The following is an 18,062-nucleotide window of genomic DNA, read 5'->3' on the forward strand; positions in this document are numbered from 1 at the left end:
ATCTCGTGTGCTTCCTTACCAGGCTGATGATCTAGATTCCTCATTACAATTTATACCCTCCACATCAAGGGGGTAGCCTCTAGATTTTTCACTTCATTGCTTCTAATGTGTGTGTCATAGTGTTACAATCCCAATAGAGACCGATCATTTTTAAACAGATGGATTTTCCCAAATGACCAATGTAAATATCCGAAGGACAAGGTTTCCCATTTTAAGACTTTTCCTGTAACAAACAAACTAAATTCAACAAAATCAAATATTACTTAATAAACAACTAATACATCAAACTAAAGGGAAGGTGCTTCCACATTATTTAAGTAATGCAATTGAGCTATGTCTTATAACCCCTTTAGCTGCACCACACCTAATGGATGTGTAGGTTAAAATAGTAAGTCTAAAGTCACTCCTGGCTCTCCAGCAAACTCACGTCTATCTGTCACGCTAGGTCACAATTTACAGTGCCCTTCAAAGGTTGCTCAACTCAGCCTGAGTCTTTCAGATCTGACTTTCACCAACAAAGGTTGCCTCAATGATTCCCTTTTCCTGAAATCTCTAATTGTTTCTGTCCCCTTCCATTCGAATAGAAAACCAACTCTCACAAGCATCCTATTTGTTTATTAATACAAAACAATCCTTCTTTGCTTTTCATACCTGCATTGCCTCTCTCATTTCTTGCTCTGTGTCTCACAAAGCGTAGAATTTATCATAGAATTTACAGTGCAGAAGGAGGCCATTCGGCCCATCGAGTCTGCACCGGCTCTTGGAAAGAGCACCCTACCCAAGGTCTACACCTCCACCCTATCCCCATAACCCAACAACCCCACCCAACACTAAGGGCAAATTTGGACACTAAGGGCAATTTATCATGGCCAATCCACCTAACCTGCACATCTTTGGACTGTGGGAGGAAACCGGAGCACCATCGAACCTGGGACCCTGGAGCTGTGAAGCAATTGTGCTATCCACAAGGCTATCCGTGGTCCCTTTACTGTGAGTCACCGTGGAAAGGTGTGGAAATTGTCACATGGTATTTCAATAGGTTTCTGTTTGAGTTTCACGTCCATTGTGTCCAGATCTCACATCTCTGAGATGGGATGATTCTAAAATTCCCAATTTAATCTTATGTTAAAGAAGATATTTTAACATTTTACATTTTTAGGAACTACAGTTTTTTTTAGCTGTATCTCTTCAAAGCATCCACTGGAGTCCCCAGAATGGACCAGATTTCAGCGCAATGGCAAAATTGGCAAATCCATCATCATCTCACCATTGGTAACTTCATTCATCTTTAATTAGAATGCGCTGCAATAACCATGGTGGCGAATCAAAGTGGAACGGCCATTTTTAATTTTTATTCCCAGCGATTCCGTAAATGCAAAGTGTTTTGCATGACTGAAGGGCATAGATTACCATCTAGAAATAGCAGCAGTACTCTCCAGGGTCACCACATAAACCTTGGACTGAAGCAGGTTGGAACTCTAGTTAAATCCTGGCCTCTTCGCTTGAGAAAAAGTGAACCATATTTTATGGGATTAAAGAATCTATAATGCCAGCATTTGACACAGACACAGAATAATTTGTTCTAGATTTGAGGGAAAAGCCAGGACCAGTTTCACCCAAATTGGTGGTTTTAGGAACCAATATTCTTTGTAACTGTTTTTGCTGCAGCTCTCTTTGTGCAAGTGTTTCTGGCGATGTTGCAATCTATTACTATTCAGAGCCACAATCGGCGCCAAAAATAAAAAAGTAGTTATAAACAATACTCACAGGACAAAAAAATACATTTTTGTTGCTGTAGCGATGCAAACCTGTCTTTTAACATGGGAAAGCTATCTTAAATGGGAGAAAATTGGATTTTCCATGGATTTTACTCGGGGTAGTGTGGAAGTACCTTCTATTTTCAGCAAGAGGCAATCTAGATCCCAGAAAATATGGTGTACTGTAATCAATGGCTTAAGGGAGCGGCACCCTAACACAGTGGTTAGCACTTTTGCTTCACAGCGCCAGGTTTGATTGTCGGCTTGTGCGGAGTCTGCACGTTCTCCCTGTGTATGTGTGGGTTTCCTCCAGTGCTCCATTTACCTCCCACAAGTCTCGAAAGACATGCATGTTAGATGAATTGGACATTCTGAATTCTCTGTCAGTGTACCCGAACAGGTGCCGGAGTGTGCCGACGAGGGGATTTTCACAGTAACTTCATTGCAGCGTTAATGTAAGCCTACTTGTGACTCTAATAAAGATTATTATCAAAGTCACTTACTCCATATATTCCCCTTTTTGCATCATTCAAGGACTATTTCAATGCCACAAGTATACAGGAAAATCTGGGCTGATAGTTATGGTTTGTGACAGAAGGAGTTTTATTTGACTGTTAAATGATTGCATGTCTGTTACTTCTGACTTCATCTCCTCTACTGCCCTGTTCAGTTTTGCTCCCATCCCGCATTGTGTGGGCCTTTTGTCTTCACTTCAATTTTTCAGCTTAAAGCTAACTGCTTTTGTTCCTCTGAGAAAAATAAACTTTTCTTCACTTTGTCCCCACTGATGTTCAAACTGGAATCAGGAATTCACTACAGGAGGGTTTGCAAGCAAAAACCACTCTTCATTATCGATCCTGCAGTAGACCTGTTCCAGTAACCATCATATCACCAACACCCTAAACATGGGGTGCAATCCAATGGCTGCACCCGAAAAGCTGCTCGCCGTGACACACCTGGCTTTGCTCATTGGATCTACCCGGCTCGCTACGGCTTGTGAGATAACACAATCTCGTGAGATGTTGCGATGTAACATTGTGGGCGGGATCACCTTTTGGCAAATCTACATATTGAAGCAAGATAGTTAGTCTCACTTTACTGTGTAGATTCCCGAGGTACCTGAGGCTTTGAGATTAATCCCTTCGCCTCAGAAATCTTGGGTGAGTGCCGTTTGGTACTGGTCTCCACAAACATAGACCAGACGGAACGGCACTCATGAGGGTCTCTCAGGGGATCAGAGGCCCCAAGCTGCATGCCGAGGTGGCACCAGAAGTGAGTACAGTACTGGCAGTGCCCCTGTTCCTGCTGTTGTCAAGGGTGTTTTGTGTTGTTTGCCAGGTGTGCTGCTGGGGAACCCACCTGAGGGACGGGGAGGGGGATGGTTTACCATTGACGGGACCATAAGATCCCGTCAGCAGGAAGGGTCAGAAAATTCCCACTCTTCGGTATCCAAAGGCTTCCTACTTAAGTGCAAAATTCCTTTCTGCACTTTTTTACGTTTGTCTATCTGCTTGACGATAGTTTAGTCCTGTGAAGACTGACCTTCCTTTTAATTAAGAGTTAGGAGCTGATAGTGCAAGTTCACACGACATATTGTTCTGTATAATCATGTATAACAATGAACTTTTTGAAGTGCTTCATCCATCAATACTTTCTTGATTCACTTTCTCATTTCTTCTTCCACCCACCATTGCCCATTTGTGTTTTGAACACAACCCTGTTTTATTTGCTTTTTGTTCTCACCTGATGCATTGTTATGTTTGACAGAAATAATTATTGCTTTCTCCGTTGGGTCTATTCCTTTTATTTTTAACAGGTTCTACCAGAGGTGTCTTTAATTTCATTTTGGCTTTGAATTTTTAATTAATTTACAACCAACCTGCATTGGGACTCCTTGCCAATTCAAGCACTGAGAAAATAATTCTAAAATTGATTTAATTCTTTTCTAAGATAATGGAAACATTCACACATTTATAATAACCAGGTTCGAATCCATTTGGGTCTCTTTGGCTTCCTGGTTGTGCTTTAATCCCACTAAACTGTTCAAAGGGATTCCATTTCTGACTCGAAACCTCCCCAACCTCCGGTGAGCTAGCCTTTTCTAATTTAATTAAATCTAGCCACTGCTGTTTAAAAGGTGCTACTGGTGACCTTCATGCAATCATCACAAGCTCCCCCTCCCCCTCAGCCATCAGAACGGAGAGGCCCAGCGAGCGTTTTACGATCCTTGAGGCTCCCCATTAGTGAAACGACAACCTAAAGGCATAGATGGGAGAAGAGGACAGGGGCAGCTGTATCTTGGATGAAGTTGATAAAATATCTACCACGCATGCCAAGAACAATTGAACCATTCCCAGAGCTTATGTAGAGTAGAGCGTGGGAGACCGAATGAACTATACCAAGGAGTCAGATTTGAATAAGTTAGTGAGGATGGAGGTAGAGTCAGGTTTGATGGGGTTGGATAGCTGGGGTATGAGATTGATTGCATGACATACACCTCAGTCATTAACAGAAGAAATTGTGTAGGTTGTACAATGAGAAGTCCTGATGAAATTGAAAGTTACTTTCAAAGACTTCAGATTCAAAACCGATTGGTCTATCCAGCTTATTTTAAAACAAAACTTTTCTACAATACTTGATCTAGGTTTGGTGATACGGAATATCGTATGTATGTAATTTTTAAAAATTAATTTACGGGATGTGGGCGCCTTGTACTAGGCCAGCATTTATTGCCTATCCCTAGGTGCCCTTCTGAAGGTGGTGGGGAGCTGCCTTCTTGAACCGCTACAGTCCATGTGGTGTAGGTACACCCACGGTGCTGTTAGGAAGGGAATTCCAGCATTTTGATCCAGAAACAGTGAAGTAACGAAGATATATTTCCAAGTCAGGATGGTGAGTGATTGAAGAGGGAACTTCCAGGTGGTGGTGTTTCCATGCATCTACTGCTCCTGCCCTTCTAAATGTTTGTAGGTTTTGAGGGTGCTGTCTACGAAACGTTGGATACTTCCAGGAGTACATCTTGTAGATGGTACACACGGCTGACACTGTTCATCAGTGGTGGAGGGATTAAATGTTTGTGGAAGGGGTAGTAATCAGTGGGCTGCTTTGTCCTGGATGATGTTGAGTTTCTTGAATGTCGTTGGACTACTCCTAAAGGCACGTTGATCACACTCCTGACTGGTGCTTTTTAGACAGTGGACAGGCTTTTGGGGTGTGAGGAGGTGCGTTACTCGTCGCAAGATTCCTAGCCTTTAACCTGCTCTGGTAGCCACAGTATTTAAAGGGCTAGTCCAGTTCAGTTTCTGGTCAGTGGTAACGTCCGAGAATGCTTGGTCACGGAGAATGTCATATATAATATATATGGTGATAGAGAATTTCATATATATAATACAGGTTTGGTAATGATGCAGTTTGGGAATTATGTACCAAATCTATAGCACTGCTTCCAACTCCCTGGGAAAAAATATTGTATACAAAGTACAGTTTGGTTAGATACAAACACTATTCAGTCTTGTAGTCTGAAATACTTTTGAACCATAAATGTCATCTTCAGTTGAGGGGTGTTGATGATGGGCACATCTACTAACCTCCTGAGCCTCTTGGATCAGTACCAGCTGTTCTGGATTCTACCTTTAAGTACTAAATAATGAAGCTGACCCAGCCTTTTATGAACTGCTTAACAAGATTAAGCGCAGGATTTTTTAATTTTCCAGAAAGATTCTAATCAGTTGAGTTGGTTCCCCTGAAACCAACACTTGTAAAAACAAACTCCCCAGAAACCACCGCTGTTTTTTTCCCGTCCTGATCTTGGATCATAATCGCTCTAATTCAATCCATTCCCATTTCAATTTTGGTATGCCCCATGCAATACTCGTAAATACATGTCTACTTAAAAAAAAAACACTTATGATGAACATTTTATTGCATTTGAAGGGAGAACAGCTAAAATCGTGAATATTCGACACATTAGATGTGATCATCTTTCACGAGAATGTTGGTTAAATCATGACGATAAAGTGTGTGTAGATTGTATGGTCACCCCCCCTCCCCTTAAAAATATTTCAGTCGTGAAGATTGAACATGTCATTAATCCGAGATTCAGGACCCATTTCTTTCTTGGATGGAGGGGGTGAAGTTCACGCAAATTGTTTAACTCTGAGTCCTTTGGCTTGAACTAGTTGAAAATGTATCCACACTTCGACCAAAAGCCAAGGTGGGCTCTTGCTGAATTGCATCTTCGTAATTGATCCATAAAGGTTGCCCCAGTGAATCTAATGTGTGTTTGTTTATTTTAAGGGGCCACAAATAATAAAATAAAAAAAATGTAAAGTCCAAATTTCAATAGAACCAAAAGGAAACTTATGAAACTAATGTAACTGAATGTGTCCATTAGAAACTCTGGACTCGATCAAAGGCCTCGTCGAGCCCGAATCAGTGACGTGATGAGGCTTCCCTCGAGATTTACTAACATCTAATCCTAATCTCGCCCTCGCTGGCCACGATCGGGATTTAGCAGTTTGGCTTGCTAAAATATGTTGGGGCCCAATACTCCCGAGGTCCGGAACAAACACCCGTGCATGGGAGACTTTACCATGGCGCCAGTTAGTACTGGTCCACAAAAATATGGACCAGGCATAACAGCACCTGGGGAGGGATCTCCCAGGACATCAGAGGCCCCCCGGGTGGTTGGGTTCTGGGCAGGGTGGTATCCTGCTACTCCTGCTGCCACCCGGGCACTTTGGCCAGCCTGGAACAGCCAGGGTACCCAGGTGGCACTGCCAGGTGGTAGTACCAATGTGCCCAGGTGTCAGGTTGTCCATGTCAGGGATCGGGCCCGGGTGTGTCCTGCTCTTATGTGGTGGGGCTAGTGGACCCCCGAACAGTTAGGTTGGGGCGATTGGGGGGGGGGTCCAGAGATCATGGTGGGGATGCCAAGGCGGTTCTCAAGATCAGGGCGGCATTTAAAAATAGCATCCGATCTCTTCCTGCACTGACGAGCCTCGCTGAGGCTAAAGATAAAACCAGAGGCATGTTTGATAGAGAGGCAGCGCCAAGAAACACCCTGCTAAACCCACCCAAAATGGTTAAATCCCAACCTCTATTCCCTGCAGTGCCCACCAGTCAGAGAAGGCCTTGATGGACAATGCATACTCCTTCTCTCTGTGCATGGGAGCTAATCAAGTGCAGATAATCTATTTTTGCTAATTCTGCAGTTTGTATTTAATGCTGCATTACTGCAGAAGCACTGCTCGTTTGAAGAGAGGATTTTGTTTAGGTCAGTGGAACTTGAAGTGAATCCTTGGGCGGAATCGGGGGGTCGGAGAATCATCCGGGGCCGGCGTCAATCCCACCCCCGCCGTGTCCCAAATTCTCCGCCCCCCGAGATTCAGCAGGGGCAGGAATTGCGCCACGCCGGTCAGCGGGCCCCCCCCCGTGCCGTTCGGTGGGGCCCCCGCGGCGATTCTCCAGCCTGCGATGGGCCGAAGTCCCGCCGCTGACAGGCCTTTCCCAACGGTGTGGTTTAAACCACCTCTGGTACTGGCGGGATTGGCGGCACAGGCGGGCTCCGGGGTCCTGGAGGGGGCGCGGGGCGATCTGACCCCGGGTGGTGCCCCCACGATGGCCTGACCCGTGATCGGGGCCCACCGATCGGCAGGCGGGCCTGTGCCGTGAGGGCACTCTTTTTCTTCCACCCCCGCCATGGCCTTCACCATGGCGGGCTGGGAAGAGACCCCCTCCCCTGCGCATGCGCCGGTATGACATCAGCAGCCGCTGACGCTCGGGGGCATGCGCGGACGTACACCGGCCGGCGAAGTCCTTTCACGCCAGCCGTCGGAGTGGAAACCACTCCAGCGTGGGCCTAGCCCCTAAAGGTGCGGAGAATTCTGCATCTTTGGGGCGACCCGACACCGGAGTGGTTCACGGCACTCCGACACTCCGACCCCCCCCCCCCCCCCCCCCTCCCCTCCGGGTAGGGGAGAATCCCGGCCCATATTTCAAATTGAAATCTTTGAAAAGAAAATGGTCAGATTTATTCAAAAATCCTGAAGTGCACAAGGTGATCTTCCAGCCTCCGAGATAAAGATGTTTCAGATGAGACCTGTCACCGGAACAGTCTGAACAGACAGTGTGCCTGTCAACTCGGCACCTCAGAGAAGTGTTGAACGTTGAAGGAGAACTTTGAATTCTGTGGAATTAACAATAATGTGGCGCTACAACTTGGGCTAGAGACCAGCAGAAACTCTGAGAAATGGTATGAATGGTGTGAGACCAGTGCTTGACTCACAGTTTCCGGGCCATTTACTTTGGGTGGAGAGAGGACGCAGAACACACCTGTATATTCCTCTGACACATTCCACTAAATAGAATATAGAACATAGAACAGTACAGCACAGAACAGGCCCTTCGGCCCTCGATGTTGTGCCGAGCCATGATCACCCTACTCAAACCCACGTATCCATCCTATACCCGTAACCCAACAAACCCCCCCCCCCCCCTAACCTTACTTTTTAGGACACTACGGGCAATTTAGCATGGCCAATCCACCTAACCCGCACATCTTTGGACTGTGGGAGGAAACCGGAGCACCCGGAGGAAACCCACGCACACACGGGGAGGACGTGCAGACTCCGCACAGACAGTGACCCAGCTGGGAATCAAACCTGGGACCCTGGAGCTGTGAAGCATTTATGCTAACCACCATGCTACCTGCTGCCCTTGAAAGAAGAAGCATCTTCTTTCTGGATTGTGCAGGGAACTTTTACCATACAATCGAATTGGAGCCAAGGAGACAACTTAATGGATAATATATTTGTAAAAGTGCAGCTACACTAATATGAATTATACAAATGTCTAATTCAAACTTTATGTTGGGAAGTATCAGAATTGTTTCTTTTTTTTGATTGTTTTACGAAAATGTTTTAAAATGGTGGAATTTCCCTTCATTTACAGCAGCATCTGGCGGGAGAAATTGGGCCAGTTAGTGCTTTTGATTAAAAAAAAACCTGTTGTCAGACCACGCAAAGAAAAGCAAAATATATAAATCCAATTGTGAAGTAGCAAGGCCCATTGTAAAAACACCGAGCTCATGTTTACTGAGAACAGGCATGCTGCCAACATCTGTGTCAAAAATTGTTTTGTGTCCTGCATTATTAAAATCATAAATCTCTATAAGAACCAAATAACCAAAATATTTTGCACTGTTCGAAGCACAGCAATTCCACCCTGCTTAATCTCTTGAGAATGCATTTTGTGTAATTCATTTTAAGTAGAGTGCAGACTTTTTATTTAAGGAAAATCACATCACTATATGCTGCTGTGCGATATATCTATAGAATGTGAACTGGAGCAATTACTGAAGCTTGCTTGCTGTCTGTTTATTACATTGCAATTAGAACAAGGCAATAGACAGAGACCATTTTCCCCCTTTTTATTGATCAATTCCACATTTCAACATATCTCTCAGCATTGATCCTCCTGAATTCAATGTCAAAAGAAATGGATTAAAATTGACCATTTAAAAATAGTGGCTTTGCAATGCCCTTTTCAGCATTGAGATTACAGCTCTTTATAAAATATCTTCATTCTAATTGACAAGAGAGGTAGCAATAGATGATGGGCCCGAATCTCTGGGGTATCAATAGTGATATCGGGGAGGCGGTGGAGTAGCGGTATTGTCACTGGATAGTAATCCAGAAACCCAGAGTACTGCCACGGGTGTCCCAGGTTCAATTCCCGCCACTGCAGATGGTGAAATTTGAATTCAATAAAAATCTGGAATTAAAAACCTAGTGATAACCATGATGATTGTCGATTGTCATAAAACCCATCTGGTTCACTAATGTCCTTTAGGGAAGGAAGTTTGTCCTCCTTACCTGGTCTGGCCCACATACGACTCCAGACCCACAGCAATGTGGTTGATTCTTAACTGACCCCCCTCAAGAGTAATTAGGGATGGGCAATAAATCTCGGCTCCATGAATGAATAAAAAAATCTAAAAATGCTGGAAGTTTTATTGTGGAATTTGTCAGAGGTAGAGCCCAAATAAATAGGAAAGACATGCTGAAGATCTGTATTTATTGCTGCATAATCCTTCTGCATTATACTAATGAAATAGCAGGTGAGTTTGGAATGTTTCAAATAAATTCCAGCTCAATTTTTAAGCATAACCCATCTGAGATTCTATATCCACAATTGAGTCTTTCTACCTATACAATTGCTATTTAACTACAAGGCAATCAAGAAAGAAGATTTTTGTAAAAGGGTTCAAACTTAATGGTGGGTAGAACATGATCTCTTGGTACTAATGATATACAATCCCGAATTTCCATGTGAGCCACCCAGATTGACAGTGAAAAATCAAGTTGCCACATTCTCCCCATGGCATGTACAGATCCACGAATTAAAAATCAGAACAGGGCCCCACGGACACATGACATTACATCTCCATTGCTACCTTCACAACACCATTGTTAGAGATTTAATTTAAGCTCCATGTCACATTGAGTAGCTGCAATTGTATTAAACATAACCAGGCATTGGAATTGAGAACGCGGATAGATTGGAGAGCATTTTTCATCAATAACATTAATGGTAAGGGTTAATCATTCCCAGTGATGAATGCTATTATAACTGGATGGGAAGATCCCAGAATGTAACTCTGGCTCAAAAAAACGTAACTTTTATTTTAAAAACATAACATGGAGGAACAACGTCACAGGATCACTAATTAGTTTTAACAACAAGGAAAAAACATTTATCATGCATGAAACATTTGGATTATGATACAATATGCCTTTAATCCCCCTTAATGTAACAATTACACAAAAGTTTTAGGATTAACATGAAGTATAAAGTACATCTTAATCTACAATGGCCTCATTAACACAAAGTCCCTTTTAAGCAACAAGATGACTGTGGGCAAATGCACTCTCCACCCTGAACCCGAAGCCAATGTTTGTTATGCTTCCTCAAAATCCCCCCAGATGATTTTCATGTGAGCTTTTCCAAACTCCACTCTGAAAAACACACTTTAAAATCTTCTCTCACAAGTACACTTTCCCTTAACGGTTTACATTGTGAAATTCAGACCAGTTTTTCCAAATGACACAAGCTTCCACTCCACTTTTAAGAGCGAATCCAGTCCAGGACTTTACACCAACCCCTTTAGAATTACTTTGTCTTGACTGCTGTGAAAACTGCTCACAATTGTTTTAACACTTGATTCCCAGACTGTATTAAAATGGCATCAGACATTTGGTTTACCTTTGAAGATTTCTGTCCCACTTTAAGTCTGGTTACTGCAATTGGTTTCCTTAACAGACTACATTGTTTATTCTTCCTTGAATTCTTCTGAACTATACCTTGGTCTCTCTCCAGGACACTTATCTTAATTTCTCTAGTTTCCTTCACTAGACGCTCTTCAGATCTCTAAAGTTGTTTTCTTAACCATTACTCCATGGCATGGTTTTTCTTCTAGAAAAGCTGAGAGAGATGTTCCCTCCCGAGCCTTCCAAACCGACTACTTCTAGCACAGCTTTGATGACTGCCTTCTCTCTCACTACCTACCTCCAAATGCCATCGTATTAGCTAAACTAAAACTTTAAAACTTCTCTACCTTTAAAAGGCCCCAGTTGCTAAGCAACCACCACTGGTTTATTTATTCTTCAAGGCATAGATCTCTCTAAGCCTAGTAGAATCACAGTTGCAACTTAACCAATACTCACACATGCAAACACCTTTGTCTAGCATGAATCAAACTGTAGGTTTTATCCTTATGGGCACAGAAACATTCAATTAATCACACTTAAAACTATTTCCAATCTTTACCAATACAAACATAAATCACTTAAAACTACTTTTGTTTTCCTAACAATTAGCAAGACAGCAAATGAAAGCTAAGGAGGTATATGTTACATTTTATGGCAAGAAAGAGTAAAACAGGTTCTTTTTTCAGAGTACAACAGCTATTCAACATTTCCATCAAAATGCAATGTCCAAAATCTTAATGAATTTTGTTTTGACTTTAATCTATAATCATAGAATAGTGTCATCATTCTGACAGTCAAACTGTATAAGTACACTCTTCTTGAAAAGGTTTTGATTATCACCTCTAGATCTTACACAGAAACTAAAAAGACTGAAGTTGTATACTATAGCTGTAAAGAGTTGTGGAAAATTTCCTAATTGTTGTATTTATATTTTAAGAATCTATTTTGAATGTAAGTGTTGTGGCAGGACTCTGTAACTTAGGAGCCAGTCCCAATATAGAGAGATGCCAGCCAATCTAATTAGCAGGTAGCAGTGTAGTCCCATTACTGCCACTGGGAGTAGTAGTCTCAGTTCAGCCTACATACATCCCCCTAATCTAAGTGTCAGCTATGTACATGGCTTCCATAATGGGGACATAGAACATAGAACATTACAGTGCAGTACGGGCCCTTCGGCCCTCGATGTTGCGCCGACCCGTGAAACCACCTGAAGCCTATCTGACCTACACTATTCCATTTTCATCCATATGTCTATCCAGTCACCACTTAAATGCCCTTAAATTTGGCAAGTCTACTACTGTTGCAGGCAGGGCGTTCCACACCCCTACTACTCTGAGTAAAGAAACTGCCTCTGACATCTGGCCTATATCTACCACCCCTCAATTTAAAGCTATGTCCCCTCGTGTTGGTCATCACCATCCGAGGAAAAAGACTCTCACTGTCCACCCTATCTAACCCTCTGACTATCTTATATGTCTCTATTAAGTCACCTCTCAGCCTTCTCCTCTCTAACGAAAACAACCTCAAGTCCCTGAGCCTTTCCTCGTAAGACCTTCCCTCCATACCAGGCAACATCCTAGTAAATCTCCTCTGAACCCTTTCCAAAGCTTCCACATCCTTTTTATAATGTGGTGACCAGAACTGCACGCAGTACTCCAGGTGCGGCCGCACCAGAGTTTTGTACAGCTGCAGCATGACCTCGTGGCTCCGAAACTCAATCCCCCTACTGATAAACGCTAGCACACCATATGCCTTCTTAACAGCCCTATTAACCTGGGTGGCAACTTTCAGGGATTTATGTACCTGGATGCCAAGATCTCTCTGTTCATCTACACTACCAAGAATCTTGCCATTAGCCCAGTACTCTGCATTCCTGTTACTCCTTCCAAAGTGAACCACCTCACACTTTTCCGCATTAAACTCCATCTGCCACCTCTCAGCCCAGCTCTGCAGCTTATCTATGTCCCACTGTAACCTATAACATCCTTCAGCACCATCCACAACTCCACCGACCTTCGTGTCATCTGCAAATTTACTAACCCATCCTTCTACACCCTCTTCCAGGTCATTTCTAAAAATGACAAACAGCAGTGGCCCCAAAACAGATCCTTGTGGTACACCACTAGTAACTGAACTCCAGGATGAACATTTGCCATCAACCACCACCCTCTGTCTTCTTTCAGCTAGCCAATTACTGATCCAAACCGCTAAATCACCTTCAATCCCATACTTCCGTATTTTCTGCAATAGCCTACCGTGGGGAACCTTATCAAACGACTTACTGAAATCCATATACACCACATCAACCACTTTACCCTCATCCACCTGTTTGATCACCTTCTCAAAAAACTCAATAAGGTTTGTGAGGCATGACCTACCCTTCACAAAACCGTGTTGAGTATCGCTAATCAACTTGTTCTTTTCAAGATGATTATAAACCCTATCTCTTATAACCTTTTCCAACATTTTACCCACAACCGAAGTAAGGCTCACAGGTCTATAATTACCAGGGTTGTCTCTACTCCCCTTCTCGAACAAGGGGACAACATTTGCTATCCTCCAGTCTTCCGGCACTATTCCTGTCGACAAAGACGACATAAAGATCAAAGACAAAGGCTCTGCAATCTCCTCCCTGGCTTCCCAGAGAATCCTAGGATAAATCCCATCTGGCCCAGGGGACTTAACTATTTTCACACTTTCCAAATTGCTAACACCTCCTCCTTTTGAACCTCAATCCCATCTAGCCTGGTCGACTATACCTGAGTATTCTCCTCGACAACATTGTCTTTCTCCAGTGTAAACACTGACAAAAAATAACGCTTCCCCTATCTCCTCTGATTCCACAGACAACTTTCCACTACTATCCTTGATTGGCCCTAATCTTACTCTAGTCATTTTTTTGTTCCTGATATATCTATAAAAAGCCTTAGGGTTTTCCTTGATCCTATCCGCCAACGACTTTTTGTGTCCTCTCCCCGCTCTTCTTAACTCTCCCTTTAGGTCCTTCCTGGCTAACTTGTAACGAGTTGGAAAGGCCAGGAGGTGTATGGAGCACCTTGGCAACCCCCCGATCAGGAAAGGGGGCCAAAAAGGGAGGCGCCCACCCACATCCCCACCTTTCTGGCCCAAGCAGGGTAACTTGCAGGGCTTCCCCTGTCCCATCCTTGACCTCCTCCCACCAGTCTCAGAATTGTAGGCAGGCAGGGTGACCCTTGACTGGCCACTTAAGGTCCTCAATTGGGACGAGGGCAGGTTGGCTGCCCGAGGCTCTGCCTGTCCTGCATAAAATACAGACAGGTCAGGGAGGGTAGGTAGGCATCGGGAAGGCCACCCCTGCAATTGTAAATGGCCACTCTGCCTGCAGACCTACCAGTGTAACTCCGTAACATTTCGCCATGGTAAAACATCCCAGGTTGCATCACTGGAGAGCTGTCAGACAAAACTTCTCACCAAGCCACCGAGAGAAATATTATGACAGGTGACCAAAAGAACATAGAACATAGAACAGTACAGCACAGAACAGGCCCTTCGGCCCTCGATGTTGTGCCGAGCCATGATCACCCTACTCAAACCCACGTATCCACCCTATACCCGTAACCCAACAACCCCCCCTTAACCTTACTTTTTAGGACACTACGGGCAATTTAGCATGGCCAATCCACCTAACCCGCACATCTTTGGACTGTGGGAGGAAACCGGAGCACCCGGAGGAAACCCACGCACACACGGGGAGGACGTGCAGACTCCGCACAGACAGTGACCCAGCCGGGAATCGAACCTGGGACTCTGGAGCTGTGAAGCATTTATGCTAACCACCATGCTACCGTGCTGCCCAAAGCTTGGTCAATGGTAGGTTTTAAGGTGCCATATTAAGTTCAATGTCCAGTCAACAGAGAAACAAGACTGTTTTCTCACGAGTTTGTGTTGGATTCAAACTTGAATCCCAGATTTGAGAGGGTAACACATTCAATTACTCTGCCAAGTCGTTCTGCTTATCAAGCTCTTTCTTTTTAAAATTAGTTAGAATTTATTTTGCATTGCCACTATTCTCTAAGGATGCATTCTTCCAAAGACTAATAAATTAATCAATTACATGATTAATTTTATGTCTAGTTTTATAATTACAGTGTAAGTTAAATAGTACTTACATGCTTATTTATACTTAAAATGTGGATGGTATTCCCCTTTAACTTCAATTTACTGAATAATTCTTTATGATTTGTAACATGAAGCCCCAATTAATTTTGATTTTTTTTCTCTGAAAATTCACTCCTACCTATTTGCCTTTTTTTAAAGTCGATTGCCAAGAATTAACCACAAAATTTAAAACGTGGTAGCAACAATGAGTGACACTGCGTTAAATATCTGTCTTAATTTGCAATGAAATGTCTATTGCAGTATAGATGTGCTGCATCACTGAAGCTGGATTTGAGAGGTCAATCGTGGCTTGGTGGGTTAGCCTCTGGTCCCACCACAGAGATTTGAGCACAAAAACTAAACTGCTACAAAGCTGAGGGAGGGCTGCAGTGTTGGAGGTGCCATCATTTGGAGGAAACTACAAGGCCGTGGCCCTGTCTGTCATTTCAAGGGACTGTAAAGAAGCCTATGACAATGTTTTGACAAAGAGCTGGAAAATTCTCACCAGTGTCCAGGCCAACAGTTATAGCTCAACCAACATCACTAACTGAGATCGTCTGGCCATAGTGCAATTTGTGGGATCATGCTGTGTACACATTAACTGTTGCACTTCCCACATTTTCACAGGCCAAATTTTATGGAGTCCTGGGGGTGGAAATGGCAGGCAGCGGTGGGGTGCCACAATTGTGCCATCCTCAGTACCTGCCCACCTGCCCCCCTGCAATTTTACCACTGGCGGGCGAGGAGCTGGACTGTCAGCTCCATGAGGGCCAATTGAGTCCCTCAAGTAACCAATTAATGACCACTTATGGGTCTTCTCCCACCACCGCTGGGAGTTTACTAATCGCAAGGGGAGGCAGTCACCAAGCATTAAGCATGCCCAAGACCTGATAGGCTAATGGTCAGCTGAAGATTCCAGCTCCTTTCTGGGCCGGCTTTTATCTCAGGCAATTAAAAAGCCCCGCCATTGGGCCTCCGCCTCTCAGCCGGGGAGCTCGTATTCAATAAGCCACAAGGGGTTATCGATTGGATCGTCCTCATGGACGCTCATGAACTGTAACCCTAACCCTAACCCTAATTTTTAGGTTTTTAGGGCAGCACGGTAGCATTGTGGATATCACAATCGCTTCACAGCTCCAGGGTCCCAGGTTCAATTCCGGCTTGGGTCACTGTCTGTGCGGAGTCTGCTCACCCTCCCCGTGTGTGCGTGGGTTTCCTCCGGCTGCTCCGGTTTCCTCCCACAGTCACAAAGATGTGCAGGTTAGGTGGATTGGCCATGATAAATTGCCCTTAGTGTCCAAAATTGCCCTTAGTGTTGGGTGGGGCTACTGGGTTACTGGGTTATGGGGATAGGGTGGAGGTGTTGACCTTGGGTAGGGTGCTCTTTCCAAGAGCCGGTGCAGACTCGATGGTCCGAATGGCCTCCTTTTGCACTGTAAATTCTATGATTCTATGGGGGTTACAACAGCTAGTAACCACTTGATTGGCCAACAGCTCTTAGAGGTGGGACTTCCTCCCAATATGGATTGAAGTCTTGCCTCACGCTATTAGCCCAATGGCCGAGGAATGTCTGCAGGGTAAACTGGCTATACTGGAGGCAGGCTTAGCAACAGCTTTTATACCGGGGCAGGTGGGGGTTGTGGGGACCCCTCCCCCAGTGTAAAGTTCATCCCAACAGTGAGTGCACTTCAGAAAAAAGTACCAATACCACAGACAAAATACTACAGCTGCTGGCAATCTGAAAAGTGCTAGAAATACTCTGCAGACCAGGCAGCATCTTTGGGGGCAGAAACAGAAAGTTTCAGATCTTTTGTCAGAGCAGTTCTGCTGAGAAACTCCCACATGTTGATTGATGCTTCAGAAGTACTTCTTTGGCTGTAGAGCTTTGAGATGTCCTGAGTTTGTGAGATCAATAAATACAAGTCTCTTTTTTATCACACATTTGGGGATACTCAATGGAGATACTTAAATGATAATGAAGTAAATCTGAAGATACAAAAGTACAAAGAAACAAACCAATTTAAAAAGCCATCTGAATTAAGTGAACACTTAGATCATTGTGCATCAACCGTGCCTAATAAAACAGTTTTATGATCATGCCTTAAAATGGGGACATTTCAGCAGCCTATTCCGTTTGGATGCAGCTGTTAGAGAGGTGCTTCCCCATGTAAAATATCTGGAGTATGGCCTGACTGAACTCAACAGCTGCTCTTTATTTTGTGGTTGGATTTCTCATGGAATGCAAGTCTGATGGCGAAGTAATTGCTCTGTCAAGTTTTTACAAAAACTTCTGTCTCACTCTTAATCGACAATTCATACACCATTTGCTCTGTAAGTGAAGTCTCAGATCACTTAAGTATATCAAACAAAGTCAGTCACACAGGCAGTCCATTAATTATTGCTAAACGTGCCTCCAATTTCTGTCTTAGAAGGCATTTCTAATGACTCGAAAAAAACAAATATATGAGACGGATATATAAATTGGTCATTTTAACATTGTTATCTAATGCATTCTTTACCTTCACCTTTGTTCCTCTCTGTCCCTTTTTTTTGGTGCTAGTGTTCAGTGACCTGTGGAGTAGGATTTCAGCAAAGGGAAGTGTTCTGCCGGCTGAAGGGCGTAGGTCGAATAATTGAAGAGACGTGCGATCCATTCTCTCGCCCAGCCAGCACACAGCAGTGCCGGCTGCCTGACTGTCTGCGCTATGACTGGCTCGCAGATGAATGGGAAGACGTAAGTATGGCCTGATAAGATGAAAAAGTTAACGTCAAAAATGACAGAGGGGCTTCTTTTATGGGGCTTCCTCTAGAGTAAGGACTTCAAATAAATGTTTGCATGTTCCGGCATAAATAGTGCCTACAGTTATTTGACCAGATGCCAAACCAGATATGCTTGGGA

The 18,062-nt window shown here is 43.9% G+C and overlaps 1 protein-coding gene and 1 long non-coding RNA gene across 3 annotated transcripts in view; one reads left to right on the forward strand and one right to left on the reverse strand.

Moving 5' to 3' along the window:
• The window catches only part of LOC119954733 (A disintegrin and metalloproteinase with thrombospondin motifs 20-like), a 469,933-nt gene that overhangs the window by 401,497 nt on the left and 50,374 nt on the right, over positions 1-18,062 (forward strand). The window contains exon 30 of the mRNA XM_038780255.1: positions 17,724-17,897. Within this exon, the coding sequence (XP_038636183.1) occupies positions 17,724-17,897 (174 nt within the window). The remainder of the gene's footprint in view (positions 1-17,723; positions 17,898-18,062) is intronic.
• The window catches only part of LOC119954734, a 117,911-nt gene that overhangs the window by 86,251 nt on the left and 13,598 nt on the right, over positions 1-18,062 (reverse strand). The window lies entirely within an intron of this gene.

Source organism: Scyliorhinus canicula, chromosome 20, assembly GCF_902713615.1.
Source record: "Scyliorhinus canicula chromosome 20, sScyCan1.1, whole genome shotgun sequence".
Lineage (NCBI taxonomy): Eukaryota > Metazoa > Chordata > Chondrichthyes > Carcharhiniformes > Scyliorhinidae > Scyliorhinus > Scyliorhinus canicula.